Here is a 23,512-nt window from a genome sequence, read left to right as displayed (position 1 = left end):
AAAAAAAGGAACTTGGTGAGTGATATATAAAATTCAATAGACAAGCTTTATTGAATCTCCTATAATGAAACAGAAACAACCAGAGATGTCATCATTGATCAATTGGACGAGAATGAGAAGATGGTCGTTTTCTGGGTCTTTGGTATTGTTGCACTTATTAATGATTCATGTAGGAGTCCAAAGAAGTCAATGGGTTGGTGGGTCAATCAGAGATAGTAATTTCTGGCAGATCCAGGTCCTCTAGGAATTACCACAATCCATGTGGTTTCCTCAGAAAGAGGGTTCCATGCTGGTTGCGCACTTGTAATTGGAAGGAAAGCCCGATGAGTAGGGGACATTTCTTTCTCTGAGAACTTCCAACAATGGGTGCAGAGAATTATGTTTTGCTAAGGTTGACCTAGATAAGTCAGCCATAAAATGTAAATGGGCCCCATCAAAAGCCATAGGTCCTTTGGATCGAGCCTGTCTCATAATTTGTTCTTTGTCCTTGAAATAATGAACTTGGCAAATTGCATCTCAGGGGATGTCTGAGTCTTAAATGGAACCGGTCAACCCCCAGGGCATTTTTAAGTAAAAAAGCCACCTTCAGCAGCACTAAAGTGACGGTGGCTCTTACAATTACTATCCCTAGGAATGCTGAAATAATCACTTTTATAAATTTCGTGCCATACCTGTATTGTATCACGTAGGCATGTCGGCTCCCCCGGGTGCCGCCTCTTCTCTTTGTCGTGACGTCACCGGCGCTTTTGTGTAGCGGAGGCCCAGATCCCGCCCCCGCAGTGTGTTGTGATGTATTCACATTGCGGGGCTGGGAATCTGGTGCCTGCACAGTGGAGCTGGTCACCGTGCTCCATTGAAAATAGTGCTGATGTCTCGTGAGATTTGTGAAGATTTCTGTTAAGATTGACGCATTCAGGCCTTCTATCTCAGACTTGTATAGATTTTCCAAGCGGGCAATATAACCTTTCATATCTGTTTTGGTCATAATATGCCCCATTTGAGAACGGAGATCTTTGATTTCTTCTATCATCAATGCCAGATTCTGAGATGGTGTCACCACAGAGGAATTAGCAGAGCTTGGTGAAGGTATAAAAGAGGTGATGGAGTGGGTGTCTCTCCTTCTTGCATATTTTCTCTGGAGATACCTTCCTGTGAGGAAGGTGAGGCTGTGTGAGAGGGACCATCAGACGCCATTTTAGAATCTTGATCTGGGGCAGAGACTGGCTTGTCTGTTAAATATCTTGATGCTTCCTGATCTGGAAGAAGCTGGGGTTAATGATGCGTAAGGCTTCCTGCATTTCCAGCGCCCATATCCCACACACACTGGTCTTTCAGACTGAGAAGCCCAAGAGTGATTTAGGGCACAATCTTTAGTTTCACTACTTAACCCCTCAGTGACACAGGATCCAGTTAACTCTTAGCTATAGAGAGAACAGCGGATTTTACATATACACTTCCCTCAGTTCATACAGAGGGGGCTCTGCCAGAGTTCAGCAGGGAGGATTTGTTGCCTCCAGTGCAGAAACAATCAGCTCTCTTTTACCACCTCGTCTTCCTGCCTGCCATGCATTTTTTCCCTCAGAGTCCCAGAATCTGTGTGGCAGCTACAGAGCTTCTGATAAGCACTGACAGGAAGGAGGGGAGAGGACCACTGTCCAACACTATTCAAAGTGTCCCAAGACTCGATTTGGCCCGCCAGAGAGCAGAGCATCCTGTTAAATGCTGACAGGGAGAGAATAAACTTTGTCAGATTCTGTGTGTCTGTCGAGGGACAGCCATGGTAAGTATTGCCAGGGGGGAGCACAGCGGGACCTGAAGCATAGAAAGGCAGCTCCCTACCTGCTTTTCCCCACACAGTAGGCTGCAGTGTATCCGTCCCAAGGGGACCAAGACCATTTCAACAGAAGGGATCTTGCTCTGTTGCAAGCTTGAAAACACACGTCCCTCTTCTCTCTCGTCTCAATGGCTTCCCCTCCACAGAAAATACACAGCTGCTCATACTCCTCACCTCTCCTTTTGCTGCTACTCAATGCCTGATGTCCTAGAGCTCTTTTTGCAGCCTTTAGCCTTGTCCATGGCCCTTGAATCTCTGGGAGTAGCAGGAGCCTTAGTGAACAGGTCCACTTGGTGCCATTGCCAGGCCACACCCCCTCTGTGTGGGATTTTTTATATTTATTAAAATAATAATATTTATAGGGGTTGTCCACAACTTGCTCAAACCTTTCTTATTTCTTATGTTTGGTTGAATTAAAATAAAAACATTTATATTCACCTGCCATGCATGCACCATCCCAGTGGTGTCAGCACTTGCGTTCCCGGGACTCGTGAGGTTGTAAAATCACGTGACTTCTGTGCTGGCATTACTGTCCCTTCCTTTGTACAAATTGAACAATAAGAGGAATTCTGAGAGCAGCCACAATGGCCCTGGTTTCCTGTTGATGTTCAATACATGAGAAGGTGGGGACATTGAAGCGGCAGTGACTGAGCCCAGGGCTCGTTTGAGGCAAGAACCTCACATGAGCCCCGGGAACGCGAGTCCTGACACTGCTGTAGGGGCATCCGCATGGGAGCTTAGTATGAGTATTTTATTTTAATGAGAGCCAACAAGAGGAATGACAAGAGGTTGTCCAGGTAGTGGAAAACCCCTTTAAGAAAATCCAATTTTCGGTTAAAACATTTCCAACATTCTTAACAAGAAAAAGGTTTCTCCCGTGTGACTTCTCTCATGTTTATTCAGAGTTGATTTCCATGTAAAACATTTCCCACATTATGAACATGAAAAAGGCTTCTTCCCCGTGTGACTGCTCTGTTGACTAAGAAGAGATAATTTCTTAGCAAAACATATTTCACATTTTGAACAGGAAAAAGGCTTCTATACAGTATGTATTCTCTGGTGGCTTTTAAGATGCGATTTCTGGTGAAAACATTTCCCACATTCTAAACATGAAAAAGGCTTCTCCCCTGTGTGGATTCTCTGGTGCTTACCCAAGCATGATTTATGGTTAAAACATTTCCCACATTCTGAACATGAAAAAGGCTTCTCCCCTGTGTGGGTTCTATGGTGTCTATCAAGATACGTCTTCCGGTTAAAACATTTCCCACATTCTGAACATGAAAAAGGCTTCTCCCCTGTGTGGGTTCTCTGGTGACTACGAAGATATGTTTTATTAAAAAAACATTTTCCACATTCTGAACATAAAAAAGGCTTTTCCCCTGTGTGGGTTCTCTGGTGAATAAGAAGATATGATTTATTCAAAAAACATTTTCCACATTCTGAACAGGAAAAAGGCTTCTCCCCTGTGTGGGTTCTTTGGTGCCTACCCAAATCTGATTTCAGGTTAAAACATTTCCCACATTCTAAACAGGAAAATGGCTTCTCCCCTGTGTGAGTTCTCTTGTGCGTAACCAAATTGGATTTCTGGTTATAACATTTCCCACATTCTGAACATGAAAAAGGCTTCTCCCCTGTGTGGGTTCTTTGGTGCTTACCCAAATCTGATTTCCGGCTAAAACATTTCCCACATTTTGAGCAGGAAAAAGGCTTGTTCCCTGTGTGAATTATTTGGTGTTTAACAAGATTAAATTTCTGGTTAAAATATTTCCCACATTCTGAACAGGAAAAAGGCTTCTCCCCTGTGTGGGTTCTCTGGTGCCTAACAACATCTGATATATGTTTAAAATATTTCCCACATTCTGAACAAGCAAGTGACTTCTTCCCTGTGTGACTTTTCTGGTGCCTAACAAAATCTGATTTCTGGTTAAAACATTTCCCACACTTGGAGCAAGAAAATCTATTCTCCACTGTGTGAATTTTTTGATGTTTAACAAAATACTTTTTAAGGGTAAAACTATTTCCATGTTCTGAATGTGAAAATGGTTTCCTTGCTTTAGGAGCATTTCGTTTTTTAATGCTCATTTTATGACTTTGATTTTCCTTAGTAGTTGGTAATGAATCAGAAGTTGGGACCTGTTTCAAAGGATCAGATGACAGATCTTTGCTCTGAAGGGATGATGATAAATCTGGAGTAATGGCATTCACTTCAGTTGTATCCTGTGGGATTTCCAAATCATCCAATTTAAAAATTGAGGATGTAAGTTGTCGCTTTGATCTCCCAGTACCGTCATCTGCAAAGAATTAAATAAATTATGATTTTTTAATAAAAACTGCAGGTTATGTAAAAAAATTTTGAATTATTCCCATAGACTATGACAGTTCACAGTGTAATAGAAACCCAAACATGAAATTAAAAGTTATGTAGGCGAAAATAATACCAATAAAAACTTCTACTTATCCCACAAAAATTCCCCACTCAGATCCATCATCTGTCAATGGAAAAAGAGAGGTTTCCACAATATTAGTGGCTTAAAGGCTCTTGAAAAGTAATATGGCTTCCATAAACCAATCCATTAACATCTGCTCTCCCAAAATCAAATCTCCCCCTCACTTCTGAGCTTTGCAGTGTGCCCAAACCACATTTAGCATCCATGTATTTGGCATTACTCTCGTGCGACAAACCCACTTAATGTACGGCGTGTGTGTCTCCTGGAGCACAATCTAGGCACTATGTGTTGGCAAATGTGCAATTTTCACTCTTCAATATCCACTGTGTGCTAATTTCCAGAAAATGGTCTTTGGAGTTAAATTAGTCACTACTCCTATAGATAAATTCAATGAAAGTTATAATTTCCAGAATGGAGTCACTTTATGGGGATTTCTACTGCTCTGGCTTTCTGCCATTTACTTGTGTTAGGATTTCTGTAAATGCTGTGTCCGATCTCGTCGGGGATCTGCTCCCATCATGTCTGCTTCTGTCATCAAGTACAGCCTTATTTATTCTATAGGCAGCGCTTGGGATGAAGGAGATGTTGGAACCAGAATGTCAGGGCAGTGCAGGCTCTGTCCAGCCACTGAGATTGGGGTGTCTGGGACCTGTAATACCATCTAGTCTGGCAGTATGAGTTTGTGTGCTGTCCAGCAGAAATAATCTGCTCCCTACTTCAGCCAATTGGAAAGCACCACACCATACTAAAGCTCAAAGCATATTGATGGAAGCTGACAGACAATCTTGTTCTCCTGTAGTTCAGTCCTCTATGCTCAGATCCAGACTTGTTTATTTTTTTCCTGTTGTGATCCCAAACTGTTAATCTTGCATCTTCTGATTTTGTATTTTCTCTGCCCTCCTGGTTCTAACCCGTCTACCTTCTTGCCATCTCACATCACAAAACAAAAGGTAACACCATGGTCCAAGCCTAGGGGGTCTCTGTGTAAGTCAAGATCCATGTAAAGGGTTTAAAAGGTAATGAGCAAGACAATCTCTGGGATCTGGAAAATGGCCTACATAGTGCTATGGTGGCCATCTTTTGAGATGCCTGGTGACCAAGAACAGTGTCCCCCCTAAGGTCTATTTGATCCTTATTATCCTTTGTGAACAATTCCAAAGCTATCACCACATAAAGTGACAAAAGTCAAATTTGAAAAAATAGGATCTGAGGAGAGTCATTAAATCAGAGTATTTTGGGAACTAACTACTATAATTAAGTATAAACAATAGCACATCTACTGAAATGATCAAACTCAACAGTCTTCATCACTAAAAAATTAGTAAACTAGTGGTGAAACCTCAGTGGGGTAATTAGAGTATGTGGCTCTTGGCAATCTGAACTCATAAGAGCCAATATTTTCTGTCAATAGTGTTTCAAGAAGAAATATTAGACATTTTGAAAAAAGTTTTTATAATATTGCAGAGCTGAGATGTCTTCAATTTAGATCTCGGGCATTTGGAAGAGGTAATGGAGACGTTTTTTTTAATTTAAAGACTACCAGGGAGTTCCAGACTCAAAAAAAGTGAGGCAGGCCGATTCCACAACAATCAAACTATCACACAGTATTAGCTCGGAAATAAAGATATTGAGTAAAAAAAAAAACATGTTACATCCCCAACAACCTCGTATGTATGAGGAGAAAACTCCAACACTAAATCAGAGCTGCACTCATTTATAGTGGACCATTGGAGCTACCAGAAATGTAGAGAAAGTATTAGTGCTCCCTGTTTCAGGAGAGATTGTGCAGTAATTGGAATTTCTTAGGATTGATGGAATGGAATTTATGACTAGCAGTGATGCCAATGGACCAATGCTTGAGCCATTCCAACGCATCTCCTGCAGGTGTGATTAAGTTAATATTACAGCCATTCACAGCTTAGAAATATATCATGGCTCAGGTGTAATTTTTTTATGTAGTTTATCATGATCCTCTGGGAACTTAGTTTCTTAGTTTGTTTTAAAAAAAATTGAAAAGTCAGGATAAAGGGAAATTATTTTATTGTACAGAAATTCACACTTGGCCCTCACTGCTCACTTAATGCTGCTGATCAAAAAACTAAAGTTTGGCCAGAAAGACTGGACCTGGTCTTGTAGGGACCATATGAGTAGGGTTGAGCGAAACGGATCGGTCATTTTCATAAGTCGCTGACTTTTGGCAAAGTCGGCGTCTCATGAAACCCGACCCGATCCCTGTGCGGGGTCGGCCACGCGGCACGTGAACTTGGCGCCAAAGTCGCGTTTCGAATGACGTGTCTAGCGCCATTATTGCAGCCAATGAAGGAGCGGCAGAGTGATGAGATAGGTGTCAGGGGGCATGCACAACTTGCCATTTTTTCGCTTGCATGTTGCAGCGATTTGCAATGTGTAAAAGCAGTCTTACGAGTGAGAGAGAGAGAGAGAGAGAAAATAATTCAATTTCTTCACTGGGTTTCGTGTTTCGGCCGATCCCCGAATTTTCACGGTGGTCGGCCGACTACTTCTTTACTTCAGTGCACTTAGTGGTTACTACTCACCTGGGTAGTCATATGTAGGAGTCACCTTTTTACACCTTTTATCACCCCTCACATATGTCTCTGTAGTATTAATATGGGTCAGATCTTCACCCTGCAACAAATATTGTAAAAGTCACAGACCGATGGAGAAGTCATATCCATGATCAGCTCTAATCCTGCCATCTCCACCGTTCTCATTACACAAGTATAAAACATATAAATCAAAGCTGTGGAGTCGGAGTCAGTATAAAATGGACCGACTCAGACTCTTAAAATATATTATAAATTGGGTACAGTAGTTCAATGCAGTTTGTGGGGAATATTTTTCATAAGAATTTGGTAAAGTTAAGAAATGTCCTATAAATGTCTGTCCTATTCCTGATCTAAGGTGTAGACTTTTAGCTGAGATGAATCTGTGCTGCAGTTTATGTTCATGATAAGTAGTGAAGCTCCTCCTCTACATATAAGGGGAAAAAATAACAAACACACAGGGAAGGAAAGCCTACATTCATCTCTGAACGTCTGGAGCGAACAGGAAAGCAGGATTAAGGAAGGTAAGTACTTCTTAAAGCACATCAAAACTTTCAATAAACTGTGCATAAATCAACAGACCAGAATATGTTGTCTCTGTATGCTTGATGTTTTAGTTAATTTTTCCTCTTAGCTCATGTTTGGAGAAATTAGCTGCTCTGAAGACTTATATACACTATACATAGAATATAAGGGGAAAAACTGTTTTCTAACATCTCAAATTAGGAAATACAGTAACAGGATCGATGAGGACATACATATTTGTGTGGGTGTGTTCTGGAATATGATTCAGCACAAAACATGCTCCATCCCTCCTCCTCCTCCACTCTTCATAGACTATGAAGAAATATGATGTGAAGCATTTAGTGAGCTGTACCCTGAGAAAAGCCTGACACTGAAAGTTCAGCATAAAGCTATCTAACAACATATTTTACAAACTTTATACTTGTTATCAGTTCTATCGATTTATGCAAAGATTGTTTTACTTCTATCCCAAATTATATAGTGCATGAGTCCCATTTCTTGCAAGAATTACAATATATCTTATTTTTTTATAGGACAAAACTATTTTGAGAGCGAATTTATGTCTAAGAAGCAGCTTATGAAGGACGGGAGAGTGGACAGGCCTCACGTGACGCTGACCGGCAGTGACGTCCCACCCGGCCTGTCAAAGCGAGCGCCATTACAAACCGCTGCCACCACTGATTACACATGCTATATAAAGTAACCACATGCCCACTGGTTTACGATACTACCCCCCAGGACGAAGCATCACGCGAAACGCGTGTCGGGGACCCATACTGCGCTGCACCTATAGGTAATACACCCATGCCTTTGTTTATGCCTTTTCTTATGCACTAGAGACACTTTTCTGCTATATGTTGCACATATGTGGTTCTTTCCCATTGAGCCATGTGCCTTATGTACACCATTAATATTTTGCTGTAAGGAATTTGAGATACCATACTAAGTGTACTTGGCACATATATACTTAGTTGTTCCTGTTTTACGTGTTATATAGGTATACTTCATACCTTGATTGTCCACTGGGGCACATATATGTATATATTTTTTAGATACTTTTTTTGTACTTTTTTACTATTTATAATCAGTAACACATGTTCATCTAGGAGTTCATAATTTTTTTCGTCCACTTGGCTTGCTCCTTTTTATCAGTATGTGAATATTTTCTATAAGGTGACTATATATTAGTTGATGGTCTCTACAAAACTTAATTTCTATAAGGTGACTATATATTAGTTGATGGTCTCTACAAAACTTATTTATAGGCATTTTTTGATCACTTGATTATTTATAGGTATATGGTGGTGTATTTCTGGTGCAGACAGCATATTCTGCATATGTATTCTTATTGATTGACATACAATTTGTAAGGTTTTTTTAATAGTTTTTTTGATTAATAAAATATATTTGGTTTTACTGGCATAAAGCTCCCCTGTTTCTCTATGATGTATTGTGTATTTATGGAAGTGCCTTAGATTAGGCCTGGTATAAGTGTAAGTTATGAAGTCAGCTGTATTTGAGCATTTCACAGTGACTCAAGATAAAAAAAAAACATTTTGTGTATCAGTGTATAAGTGATCCAGATTAAAACAATGGGAGGAGGAAAGAGCATCTCGAACATCAGTTAAAAGATATTTTTTAAGTGAAAAAGTTACTGTAACAATGACAGCAGATGTGTTTAAAAGACAGCTAAGAGCTTGTTGTGAAGTACAGTGAATCAATATCATTATTTGCACGACCAGCTTTTACAGCTCTTAATGGAAAAATGGCCCGCAAACTTGGTGTTTCTCTGGAAAGAGAAAGTGTTAGAAAATTAGTAATTGAAGAAGCCCTTAACCAAAAGGAAGATCTTAAAAAGAATCAAGAGACGCTTCGTGTTTCTTAAAATGGATGCCTGCACACGTCGCAGAGTGAACTATTTTGCTATCAACGTTCGATATGTTTGTGACAACAAAAAAATTGTTACTAAGAAAAGTAAAAGATACTAAAGTTCATCATAGCAGCCAGTTTCTCCCGGCCTTAGTGGAAAAAGATCTGCAAGATTATGAACTAAAAAAATAACAGGTTCTTGCTATTGTAACTGACAATGCTTCAAACATGATAAGTACAATTTAACTGATGAATGAGAATAATGAAGGTGAACAGCAGCTAGTAGAACATTTCACATTCAATATGTTGGAGATGGAAGGCCACAGTCCTGTTCCAATAACTGAGAAACAAACAGATATTATTACAGAAGAACACCAAAAAAGGAAAAATTCAAGAAAACACAGCAAAAACAGGCAGAGATACTTACCTGTCTAAATGGGCCTCAATACAAATGCACAAGCAGGGTGCAGCGGACGCAAATAAAATAGCAAATGCACAGATGCAATACCTAATGAAACAGCCAGCCTTCAATCAGGGATTGGCCGTGTGGTACACCAATGCACTAAGATACTCTGTATGTGGCGTGTTCACACAAGGAATGCAGAGCATCTGGTTCTCAGCCTATTAATGACGCCCTATGGTATTATTACAGAAGAGCAGCAAAATGATTTTTTACAATTAGATGATCTTGATGATGCTGCTTCAAACCTCATTCCTATTCATCACATGCGCTGTGTTGTGCACATGCTGCAGCTGGCAATAAGAGATAGTCTGCAAGAGGGACGTGCTGGATCTCTGATTAGCAAAGTAAGAAAATTGGCTATTGCTGCCAGAACCCCTAAAATTGATTACATCTTGAAGAGATGTGCTGGAAAAGGGGCAATTATGGATCAAGCCACTCGGTGGGCAGCACCTCTTAATGATTGCGTGATTGCTTGAGCTGAAACCCTTCCTTGTAGATATGGCCAACCCTCAGGTAACACTACATGAAGGTCAATGGACACGGGAGGATGAAATGAAGGAATTGCTTCATCACCCATATACAGTGACTAAAAAGTTACAAGCTGAGGATTTAACTCCTGGTATTTTTATAAAGGAGTGGAAGACTTTGTTGTTTTGCCTGTCCCAAAGAGAAGGTTTAACCGCAGATGGCATTGCTGCTTCAATGAAATGGAGAGAGATACTGCTATTAGAAAACAAAATTTATCAGGCAGCTGTTTATGTGGACCTGAGTGATCATATATTGCTGGATGATCAACAGCTTACTAAATGAAAAGAAGCTCTGATTAAGGTAGCAGTTAGGATGAGTGGGCTACAGGGCGGCCAAGAGCAAGAGGACTCAGGTCCTGCCAGTGCTGCTGCTGCCGTTACTTCATCCTCATCAGATAAAAAGTTTGATTTAGAAAAGTATTTGGACGATGTAGAGCAGGCAAAACGTTACCGCATGGAAAAAGATTCCACTCCCATAGAAAACAGATTGACCATATTTCAGCAACATTTTTCACTTGCTCCCAAAGAAGTAGAAGAGTTTAATTATTCATCAAAACTGACTTTGCACGAGGCAATTCCTTTACACCCTGAAATTGTTAGAGATGTTGCCAATGTGGTTACTGCTTTGCCACCAACCCAAGTTAGTGTAGAGAGGTTGCTCTCTACCCTAAAAATAATTAATTAAAATGATTAGGTCAGATTTGAGGTCATCAATAAAGGAGGATCTGATGGAGGCGATACTATTTCTCAGAACAAATTCATAGACTGAACAAATGTTGTTCAGTACATTTTTGTTGAAAACTGTTTTTATCCCACTTACTGCATAGTGTGTAAATATTAATAATTGTAAATATGCAAAAAAAATGTTCTAAAGTTGTATTCCAATAAATATATTTTATGTTCTATCTAAATGGCTTGATTATTGTATCATAATAATGATTAAAAGCCTGATGTTACCATTTTACTACAGTAAATTTATCACAAACATGAGCCATGTATGATGAAGTCAGAGTCGTGGAGTCGGAGTTGGTGTCATGGAAATTGAGGAGTCGAAAGTTTGGCTTACCGACTCCATAGCCCTGTATATAATACTGGTGGATAAAACAAGACTGAGCACAAGACCTTCATAGCCGTCTATACATCATAGGGGAGATCTCATTACACCTTCTCTCCATCTACCTGATGATCCTGAGGAACATTAGGATCTTCTTGTTTACAGTCCTGTAGAAGAAGAGGATGGGGACATCTCTCTGATGTTGTCCTCTTACTGGATAGATCTGGAGGAAACACATACAGGGACTGAATTCATTTGTTACATACAGATAATTATGGGCTATATGTATTTAGTCCAGTCTCTTACCTGGTGATGTGAGGGGCTGGGGAACCTCCACCGCGACGTCCTTGTACAGATCTTTCTGTCCTTCTAAATACTCCCACTCCTCCATGGAGAGATAGACGGCGACATCCTGACACCTTATAGGAACCTGACACATACAATGATACCATCATCTCCCGAATCCCTTCATAGCGTTACTGTATAATGTCCCAGCAGTCCCAGCAGTGTCACCTCTCCAGTCAGCAGCTCAATCATCTTGTAGGTGAGTTCTAGGATCTTCTGGTCATTGAAGTCCTCATGTATCAGGGGGTGAGGTGGAGGCCCCGTGATTGGGCTCAGGGGTCTTCCCCATCCCTCAGACACAGGGTCTTGGCAGCACTCACTAGAGGTCTTCTTCACTACTGTGTAATCCTGGTTATGGAGAGACACATTAATAAATCTCACTACAGACATTTCCAGAGTCCTCACCTCTCCAGTTCTGCCCATCTGTTATTCCCATAGATAAGAATGATGTAATGTGACATCATCAGAATCTCTCACCTCTCCAGTAAGCCGGAAGAGGATCTCTAGGGTGAGGTGTAATATCCTCTCTGCCATTTGGTCCCTGTCCATATCAATCTTTGATGGATAAGTAAAAAAAAAATATTTTATATAGAAAATCTTCACTGAGAGGATCCGATATTGTAGAGACCTGAATGAGAAGAAGATGAGCCGATGTAACATCATAAAAATCCTGTGTAATAATACAATTACTGGAGATAATAAGGGAAACATATGAGGAGATTTATTATTTTACAGTATTTAGTTCTCTTCTTTCCATCTACTAATAAAACCTATATATTTAGGCCACAGACAACAAGCAGTTTCTTCCTCGGAGTCGGCAGCTGAATACGTTCCTCATAGACTCATCTTCCATAACGCTAATTCTCGTCTCATTTACCGACCCTGGAATCGGCATTAGTAATACTGCAGGAGATATTCATTACACGTGACAGGAGAAATAACGACTCCATGATGAGGACGACATCTCCATCTCCTACTGCGGCTCTAGGAACAGATCTGTCCAGAGTCGGTCACTGACTCCATCCCCACCGGCCTCTATATGAAGATTTCCCGTCTTCTCCACACTGTAATCTTCTATCACGTTAGATCTCAGGTCTGACTCACACGCAGAAGTTTGAGGCCATGTGCACACGTTCAGTATTTTTCGCGTTTTTTTCGCGTTTTTTCGCTATAAAAACGTGATAAAAACGCGAAAAAAACGCTTACATATGCCTCCTATTATTTTAAGTGTATTCCGCATTTTTTGTGCAAATGTAGCCTTTTTTTCCGCGAAAAAATCGCATCGCGGAAAAAAAAGCAACATGTTCATTAAAATGCGGAATTGCAGGGGATTCCGCACACCTAGGGGTCCATTGATCTGCTTACTTCCCGCACGGGGCTGTGCCCACGATGCGGGAAGTAAGCAGATTATGTGCGGTTGGTACCCAGGGTGGAGGAGAGGAGACTCTCCTCCACGCACTGGGCACCATATAAGTGGTCAAAAAAATAAGAATTAAAATAAAAAACAGTCCTATACTCACCCTCGATGTCTTCCCGCCTCCACTGCACGCTGCCGTTCGGTTCCTGTAGCTGATGTACGCTGAAGGACCTCGCCGATGACGTCACTGTCCTGTGATTGGTCGTGAGCGGTCATGTGACCGCTCACGTGACCGTGACGTCACGGAAGGTCCTGTGCGCACAGACCAGCTATAGGAAGAGGAGCCGGACGCCGCTGAGGAGATGTCTGGGTGAGTATAAGCATTTTTTAATTTTTTTTATTATTTTTAAACATTCTATCTTTTACTATGGATGCGGCATAGGCTGCATCTATAGTAAAAAGTTGGTCACACTTGTCAAACGCTATGTTTGACAAGTGTGACCAACCTGTCAGTCAGTTTTCCAAGCGATGCTACAGATCGCTTGGAAAACTTTAGCATTCTGCAAGCTAATTACGCTTGCAGAATGCTAAAAAAACGCGAAAAAAACGGAAAAAAAACGCAAAAAAAAATGAGGATTTCTTGCAGAAAATTTCCGGTTTTCTTCAGGAAATTTCTGCAAGAAATCCGCAACGTGTGCACATACCCTGAGGGTTTTATAAAAGCTTGTTTGTAAGAACCAAGACAGAAGATATTTGATGATAATATCTATGTACAGTGTTTTTTTAGAATTTTCCTGTAGGCTTCCGTATACTACATAAAAACACCAAAAAAAAAAAAAACAGTACTGGGGGAACGTTATACTGTGTGGGGGCCCCGTACTATGAGAATAATACATGTTTCTTTGGTTCCCGTCTTTCAAAGTTTGTATCTATCAGTAGAAAAGGAATAAAACCATTGTGATTCTTAGGCCGGGATCACACAAACGCGAGATACATCCGAGTCTCGCAGGTGAAAACCCAGCTCTGTTGCCGGCACTCCGGAGCGGAGCGTGCAGCTCCATGTATTGCTGTGTGGCTGCACGCTCCGCTCCGCATTGCGAGACTCAGACCTATCTTGCGTATGTGCAGGGGTGGGATTCAAATTTTTAACAACAGGTCCTCTAAGTCGCGGCGGCCGGAATTTTGGCCACGCCCATTTACAATAACCCCGCCCATACTAATAAGCCACGCCCAGTGGCACGATTCATATTTTTGGAAGCAGTTTGTCTCCCTTAATGACAAGAATACGTTGTGACATACGGTATTAAAGTCATTCCTGTTACAGAGCCCGCCCCGACCGCAGGTGTCCTAAACGGGACTCAGAGAGGCAGCGCGATGCTGCCTCTTTGAGTCCCGTTCAGGACACTTGCGGTCGACTCCGGGCTTTGAACAGGAGCGCAGGTATGCGCTCCCTCCAGCACTCTCAGACCCGCTCGCAGGGCAGGTTTGACAGCCGCTTTGCTGCGATTATACGCACCGTATAATCGCAGCAAAATCGTCCGTGTGCGCCTGCCCTTAGGTAAACCTGCATTCACAGGGGGTTGGACCCGATGGCCCTTGAGGTCCCTTCCAACTCTACAATTTTATAATTCTAAGAATGCTAGCACCAAAGAACAGGGCGCTGATACTGTATATGGGAGAGGGGTGTTATACGGGTTGTGTACTACAGCTCTGCATTTCTCTATACATTATTCAAGGACCAAACAAACCTTGAGGAGTCTTCCATGATGTCAACGTGGCATCCACTGTGTTTCTAGCCAGCAGCTTCAGCTGGTAGCTAAAAATAAGAGAGAAAGTGTTAGGGGCACTGTGATGTCTATATGAACACGATCGTGTCATATACACATCAGCTTCTCCCTCCTATATAGTCCATGACTGGCTGCCACATCCAACAGGGCCCAGGGAAGGCTAGAGGGCTGCAGGGCAAAGGAGGAGGCTAGTGGGGACTGGGTGCTGCAGGGCCCAGGAGGGAGGCTACAGAGTCTAGCCGGAGGCTAGTGGGACTGGGGGCTGCAGGGCCCAGGGGGGAGGCTACAGAGTCCAGCGGGAGGCTAGTGGGACTGGGGGCTGCAGGGCCCAGGGGGAGGCTAGTGGGGACTTGGGGCTGCAGGGCCCAGGGGGAGGCTAGAGGGCTGCAGGGCCCAGGGGGAGGCTGGTGGGGACTTGGGGCTGCAGGGCCCAGGGGGAGGCTACAGGGCTGCAGGGCCCAGGGGGAGGCTAGTGGGGACTTGGAGCTGCAGGGCCCAGGGGGGAGGCTACTGGGGGCTGCAGAGTCCAGCGGGAGGCTAGTGGGACTGGGGGCTGCAGGGCCCAGAGGGGAGGCTGGTGGGGACTGGGGGCTGCAAGGTCCAGGGGGAGACTCGTGGGACTGGGGGCTGCAGGGCCCAGAGTGGAGTCTAGTGGGGACTGGAGGTTGCATGGTCCAGGTGGAGGCTCGGGGGGTATTGGGGGGCTCCAGGGTCCAGGGGGAGGCAGCGGCTAGTGGGGGCTGCAGGGCCCAGGGGGGAGGCTAGTGGGGGCTGCAGGGCCCCGAGGGGAGACTGGTGGGGGCTGGGGGCCCCGAGGGGAGACTGGTGGGGGCTGGGGGCTGCAGGGCCCAGAGGGGAGGCTAGTGGGGACTGGAGGTTGCATGGTCCAGGGGAGGCTAGTGGGGACTGGGGGGCTGCAGGGTCCAGGGGGGAGGCTAGTGGGGGCTGGCAGTCCCACTCCCCACTATCCTCCCACTGAACCCTGTTGGATGCAGCCCCCACTCGCCTTCCCTCATCAGCCACACACTGCCAGGCGCAGCCACCTGAAGCCTCATCTGCTCATGAGACTTGCAGAGACTCAGAGACTGGCCGCAGTGCACTCTCGTAACTTTCAGTAAAGGTACCGTCACACTGGGCGAGGTTGCAGCGATATCGCCAGCGATCCGTGACGTTGCAGCGTCCTGCATAGCGATATCGCTATGTTTGGCACGCAGCAGCGATCTGGATCCTGCTGGGATATCGCTGGTTGCAGGGAGAGTGGACGAACTTTCTTTCGTCGCAACTCTCCCGCTGACACCGCTGGATCGCCGTGTGTGACGCCGATCCAGCGATGTCTTCACTGGTATCCATACCTCCCAACTTTTGAAGATGGGAAAGAGGGACAAAGTTTGCGGCGCGCGAAGCGCGCCACGGCAAATTTTAGGCCACGCCTCTGACCACACCCATTCATAATTAGTCACACCCATATCCACGTCCCAACCACACCCATTTAGCACTGCCGATCACACTGTTTCATATACAATAGTTATAAACAAAAAAATATGGCCACACAGTGCTCCATACTGTATAATGGCCACACATGATGCTCCATACTGTATAATGAACACACATGACGCTCCATACTGTATAATGACCGCATGCATACTGTATAATGACCGCATGCATACTGTATAATGGCCGCACATGATGCTCCATACTGTATAATGACCGCACATGATGCTCCATACTGTATAATGACCGCATGCATACTGTATAATGGCCGCACATGATGCTTCATACTGTATAATGACTGTATAATGGCCGCACATGATGCTCCATACTGTATAATGACCGCACATGATGCTCCATACTGTATAATGACCGCATGCATACTGTATAATGGCCGCACATGATGCTCCATACTGTATAATGACCGCACATGATGCTCCATACTGTATAATGACTGCATGCATACTGTATAATGGCCGCACATGATGCTTCATACTGTATAATGGCCGCACATGATGCTCTATACTGTATAATGACCGCACATGATGCTCCATACTGTATAATGACCGCATGCATACTGTATAATGACCGCACATGATGCTCCATACTGTATAATGACTGCACATGATGCTCCATACTGTATGCTGGCCGCACATGATGCTCCATACTGTATAATGAACGCACATGATGCTCCATACTGTATGCTGGCTGCACATGATGTTTCATACTGTATAATGACTGCACATGATGCTCCATACTGTATAATGACCGCATGCATACTGTATAATGGCCGCACATGATGCTCCATACTGTATAATGGCCGCACATGATGCTCCATACTGTATAATGACCGCACATGATGCTCCATACTGTATGCTGGCCGCACATGATGCTCCATACTGTATAATGAACGCACATGATGCTGCATACTGTATAATGGCCGCACATGATGCTTCATACTGTATAATGACTGCACATGATGCTCCATACTGTATGCTGGCCGCACATGATGCTCCATACTGTATAATGAACGCACATGATGCTCCATACTGTATGCTGGCTGCACATGATGTTTCATACTGTATAATGACTGCACATGATGCTCCATACTGTATAATGACCGCATGCATACTGTATAATGGCCGCACATGATGCTCCATACTGTATAATGACCGCACATGATGCTCCATACTGTATAATGACCGCATGCATACTGTATAATGGCCGCACATGATGCTCCATACTGTATAATGACCGCACATGATGCTCCATACTGTATAATGACCGCACATGATGCTCCATACTGTATAATGGCCGCACATGATGCTCCATATTGTATAATGACCGCACATGATGTTCCATACTGTATAATGGCCACAGTTCTCCATACTGTATAATGACATACAGGCACGCAGCTCACACACACGCAGCACACACACACACGCAGCTCACACACATGCAGCATCACACACACAGTATCACACATACACACGCAGCATCACAAACGCAGCTCACAAACACATGCAGCTTTGACACAAATGCATCACACACGCAGCCATCACACACACACAGCCATCACACACACACGCAGTCATCACACACACACGCAGTCATCACACACACACGCAGCCATCACACACACGCAGCCATCACACACACGCGCAGCCATCACACACACGCGCAGCCATCACACACACGCGCAGCCATCACACACACGCGCAGCCATCACACACACGCGCGCAGCCATCACACACACACACGCAGCCATCACACACACACACACACACACACACAGCCATCACACACACACACGCAGCCATCACACACACACACACACACAGCCATCACACACACACGCAGCCATCACACACACACGCAGCCATCACACACACAGCCATCACACACACAGCCATCACACACACGCAGTCATCACACACACGCAGCCATCACACACACGCAGCCATCACACACACACACACGCAGCCATCACACACACACACACATGCAGCCATCACACACATGCAGCCATCACACACACACACACGCAGCCATCACGCACACACGCAGCCATCACACACACACCCAGCCATCACACACACACACCCAGCCATCACACACACACACCCAGCCATCACACACACACACCCAGCCATCACACACACACACACACCCAGCCATCACACACACACACACCCAGCCATCACACACACCAGATACCTCATACACACATGACACACACACAAATGCAGCATCACACACACACAATGACACACACATGCAGTATCAGACACACACACACACATCACACACACACACATCACACACACACACAATCTCCTCTGTGTTGCAGGGGCGGCTGATCTGGCCATGTGCACTGCAGCTCTTCAGTTTCTCCGGCTGCTCACATCTCTGCACTGTCCCGGCACCTCCCCCGTCTCTCCTTCTCTGCAGAGCAGGAGAAGCCGGAGCTCCGTGCACACACAGGAGGAAGTGAGTCGCTGACCTCTCATCTTGATCGCTGCTGGCTCTCGTGGCAGCGCCGCACACACAGGGGGCGGGGGGGGGGGGGGCGGGATCGGTCGGGAGGAGACCCAGCATGTATAAGAAAAAAAAAACAGCCACAAACCTAAGCTACTCAGGTGCCGCCCCCTGCATTGTCCCCGCCCTAGGCACGTATCCATGGTAAACATCGGGTTACTAAGCGCAGGGCCGCGCTTAGTAACCCGATATTTACCATGGATACCATGGTAAAAGTAAAAAAAAAAACACTACATACTCACCGTCTGTTGTCCGTCACGTCCCCTGGAGCTTGCCGTACTGACTGTCTCATCGCCGTCCGGCCGTAAAGCAGAGCCCAGCGGTGAACCTGCAGTAACAGCGGTTCACCGCTGGGCACCGCTGTTACGGCCGGCTGGCGCTGAGACACAGTCAGTGCGGCAAGCGCCGAGGGACATGAAGGACGACAGAAGGTGCGTATGTAGTGTTTTTTTTTTTTTTTTTACATGGGGACTTCGGCATCGCTGAAGACAGTTTCAGCGATGCCGAAGTCGCTTGGTCGCTGGAGAGAGCTGTCTGTGTGACAGCTCCCCAGCGACCACACAGCAACTTACCAGCGATCACGTCGCTGGTCGCGATCGCTGGTAAGTTGCTCAGTGTAACGGCACCTTAACTCTGCTTGCCTGACAGCCCGCTGCCTCCCCCTCCTCCTCAGCCTACTTTACCCGCCGACACGTGACCTGGCACACTGCACGCTGCTCTGCTCTGCTCAGAATGAATGAGGAAATGCGAGCACGAGCAGCGTGACGTCAGGAGTCGGACCATGATACACCCGGCCGGACTCAACTTAAAGGTACAGCGCCCATTTTCGTCCACCCGATGCATTAACAACATTGTAGGTGTATCTTTAAATCACCACAGTGTTGTTATGCATCGGGCGTTCGGCAGAAGCCCTGGGGGGCGGTCCGGAGGCGGTCCGGGGGCGTGGTAACCATTTTCAGTTACCGGAACGCTGGCAGATAGAAATTTTAGTAAACGGCTGCCCCGTACCGGGTCGTACCGGCTGAATCCCACCCCTGCATACATACGGTATGTGTGATCCCGGCCTTATAAGGAGACAACACAAAACCTCCTAAATATAACATTTTATAACAACCCCACAATCTGTGACTCTTCAGGGTAAATCGCTCTCTCACCATTGGATTAGAGCTGATACTATGGAGCTAAAGGGACTAAACAGACTTTCTGTCACCTCCATAAAGGGGCACTTTTCTGTGTTTGTCAGAACTGTCTGAGGATTATTAGAGGTGATAGCTTCCCCCAATTAGAAGGGACACCTGTGGATATTGGGGTCTTTACCTGCTACAGTCCTGGTGGGATTTACTCGGTAAAGTGCTGGAATCACTTTCTCCCAAAGGGTTAAATGGCGTCTGTAACTTCAATGTCTTTCTATGAAGCTTCTTCCGAACTTTCTTCCTCTGTTTTCTCCCGTATTTCTATTACTCTCCGGAATCAGGAATGTATTAAGTCCTATAGAAACTGTGAAGAAAGAATAATTTCTAGTTCTGTGTTTCCAGGATTCTTCTTGTGGGAATTGGCTGCGATATCCCCTGTGCAATATATTTCTAGTATTAATGCGCCAGTAATGGGAATCTCCACATCCCTCCACCGCAGAGCCGCACACCACATAGAGAACAATGGAGCCTCCAGCACCGACCTCCACCCACAGAGCCGCCCTCCACATAGAGAATAATGGAGCCTCCAGCACCGACCTCCACCCACAGAGCCGCACTCCACATAGAGAACAATGGAGCCTCCAGCACCGACCTCCACCCGCAGAGCCGCACTCCACATAGAGAATAATGGGGCCTCCAGCACCGACCTCCACCCGCAGAGCCGCACTCCACATAGAGAATAATGGAGCCTCCAGCACCGACCTCCACCGCAGAGCCGCACACCACATAGAGAACAATGGAGCCTCCAGCACCGACCTCCACCCGCAGAGCCGCACTCCACATAGAGAATAATGGATCCTCCAGCGCCGACCTCCACCAGGGGACCGCACTCCACATAGAGAATAATGGGGCCTCCAGCACCAACCTCCACCCGCAGAGCCACACTCCACATAGAGAATAATGGGGCCTCCAGCACCGACCTCCACCCGCAGAGCCGCACTCCACATAGAGAATAATGGAGCCTCCAGCACCGACCTCCACCGCAGAGCCGCACACCACATAGAGAACAATGGAGCCTCCAGCACCGACCTCCACCCGCAGAGCCGCACTCCACATAGAGAATAATGGATCCTCCAGCGCCGACCTCCACCAGGGGACCGCACTCCACATAGAGAATAATGGGGCCTCCAGCACCGACCTCCACCCGCAGAGCCACACTCCACATAGAGAATAATGGGGCCTCCAGCACCGACCTCCACCCGCAGAGCCGCACTCCACATAGAGAATAATGGAGCCTCCAGCACCAACCTCCACCCGCAGAGCCGCACTCCACATAAAGAATAATGGAGCCTCCAGCACCTACCTCCACCCGCAGAGCCGCACTCCACATAGAGAATAATGGGGCCTCCAGCACCGACCTCCACCCGCAGAGCCACACTCCACATAGAGAATAATGGGGCCTCCAGCACCGACCTCCACCCGCAGAGCCGCACTCCACATAGAGAATAATGGAGCCTCCAGCACCGACCTCCACCCGCAGAGCCACACTCCACATAGAGAATAATGGGGCCTCCAGCACCGACCTCCACCCGCAGAGCCGCACTCCACATAGAGAATAATGGAGCCTCCAGCACCGACCTCCACCCGCAGAGCCACACTCCACATAGAGAATAATGGGGCCTCCAGCACCGACCTCCACCCGCAGAGCCGCACTCCACATAGAGAATAATGGAGCCTCCAGCACCAACCTCCACCCGCAGAGCCGCACTCCACATAAAGAATAATGGAGCCTCCAGCACCTACCTCCACCCGCAGAGCCGCACTCCACATAGAGAATAATGGGGCCTCCAGCACCGACCTCCACCCGCAGAGCCACACTCCACATAGAGAATAATGGGGCCTCCAGCACCGACCTCCACCCGCAGAGCCGCACTCCACATAGAGAATAATGGAGCCTCCAGCACCGACCTCCACCCGCAGAGCCACACTCCACATAGAGAATAATGGGGCCTCCAGCACCGACCTCCACCCGCAGAGCCGCACTCCACATAGAGAATAATGGAGCCTCCAGCACCGACCTCCACCCGCAGAGCCGCACTCCACATAGAGAATAATGGAGCCTCCAGCACCGACCTCCACCCGCAGAGCCGCACTCCACATAAAGAATAATGGAGCCTCCAGCACCTACCTCCACCCGCAGAGCCGCACTCCACATAGAGGATAATGGAGCCTCCAGCACCGACCTCCACCCGCAGAGCCGCACACCACATATATGGCTGCTCTGTGCGCACAGGACCTGTGATGAGGTCACAGGAGGAGTCAGGGGTCACATGATTAGGGGCCTCAGTGTATGTGCACCAGGGGGGGTCTCATTAGGGAGATTTACACTGCTGTAAACTCTAGTGATGGGACTTCGGGGTTTTTTTGGGGAATCGGCTCTTTCGGCTCGGCTCAGCAAGAAGAGCCGGCTCTTTCGGCTCTTGAATCGGCTCTTCAGTAATCTCACCAAAATAATGACACAAAACCTTCTAGTTAACAGATTAACATTGTTTATATTATTTTTCATTATAAGAACATCAAAGAAATGCAAAAAATGTGCAACGGGGTATAGGAACGGAGACCCGGCCATCATACCTCATGTGAGTTTCTCCTTAGCTTGCCCTGTCCACTCTGTAATTGTAATCTTTATCGGTACAATTTGATAGAGGTAGTGGGCGCTAATATACATGCTGTGTGGCAGTAATTAACTAATTACAGCTCTATTTATTCCACCACCGATGTTCATTGAGCTCTGAGCACCACTGTCACATTTTCTGACAGGTTGCAGCTCATTATAAGACAGGTCCTTTTGTATGGGCATTTTTTGCTATTGATTCCTCAGATAGGTTTTTTTATTGATGTTATGTGGATATATCCGCTCCATTTACATTTGGAGGTTTTTTTGCTGGTAAAAATTATTATTGTTATCTTGTAATTATTAACAAACATTACTGCATTTAATATTATTGAACATTGTGGTTTGAGTCTTGTTGCGTGTTTTTCATGGCAATTCTAGACTTATTTTTGGATTTGAGTACTTTCAGCAGCAGCTTTCCTCTCTCCCCCTCCAGCACACAGTCTCTCCTGGCTCCTCTCCTCCCCCTCCACCACTAGGCTGATGTCAGCAGCACAGGGAAGGGAGGAGAGCAGAGAGCCACTAGATAACAAGCGGCTCACTGATAGGTGCCGGCTCATATCGTTCACAGTGAAGAGCCGGCTCTTTGAGTCGGCTCGTTGGTGAACGTCACATCACTAGTAAACTCCCATGTGGGCAGTAGTGTAATGGATTATGCCATAACAGACATGGACCCAGCAAACATAAATGCCTTCATAGTCACCCCCCGAAACCCACTTTCAGGCCCTGAAAGGAAAAGCGTGCAGAACCTTCTATGCCATCAGAAGACAACTGTACCACCTCAAACCACCGGGTAGAGTTTGGCTTAAGATATTCGATAGCGTCATCACTCCTATGCTGCTGCATGGTGGCGAGGTTTGAGGCCCAGCGACTTACCCAGACCACACAAGGTGGGATTCCAGCCCAA

At 45.8% G+C, this 23,512-nt stretch overlaps 1 protein-coding gene across 2 annotated transcripts; it reads right to left on the bottom strand.

Moving 5' to 3' along the window:
- Positions 1-2,701: 2,701 nt before the first annotated feature.
- Positions 2,702-22,397, bottom strand: LOC143766635 (uncharacterized). 2 transcript variants are annotated; one of them, XM_077254442.1, is made up of 9 exons: positions 22,120-22,234; positions 20,116-20,295; positions 14,734-14,801; positions 12,106-12,256; positions 11,797-11,976; positions 11,590-11,713; positions 11,409-11,506; positions 6,837-6,927; positions 2,712-4,125 (listed from the first exon to the last, which is right to left on the bottom strand). In XM_077254442.1, the coding sequence occupies exons 3-9, from the start codon at positions 14,748-14,750 to the stop codon at positions 2,873-2,875; spliced, it is 1,914 nt and encodes a 637-aa protein (XP_077110557.1). In that variant the 5' UTR covers positions 14,751-14,801; positions 20,116-20,295; positions 22,120-22,234; the 3' UTR covers positions 2,712-2,872. The 2 variants fall into 2 exon arrangements, with proteins under 2 accessions (XP_077110558.1, XP_077110557.1); XM_077254443.1 differs by lacking the exon at positions 14,734-14,801 and having other exon boundaries at positions 2,702-4,125; positions 22,120-22,397.
- Positions 22,398-23,512: the final 1,115 nt, after the last annotated feature.

This window comes from Ranitomeya variabilis, chromosome 4, assembly GCF_051348905.1.
Source record: "Ranitomeya variabilis isolate aRanVar5 chromosome 4, aRanVar5.hap1, whole genome shotgun sequence".
Taxonomy (NCBI): Eukaryota; Metazoa; Chordata; class Amphibia; order Anura; family Dendrobatidae; genus Ranitomeya; species Ranitomeya variabilis.
Note: the sequence above shows the minus strand (reverse complement) of the source record. Positions and strands in the feature narration are given on the sequence as shown.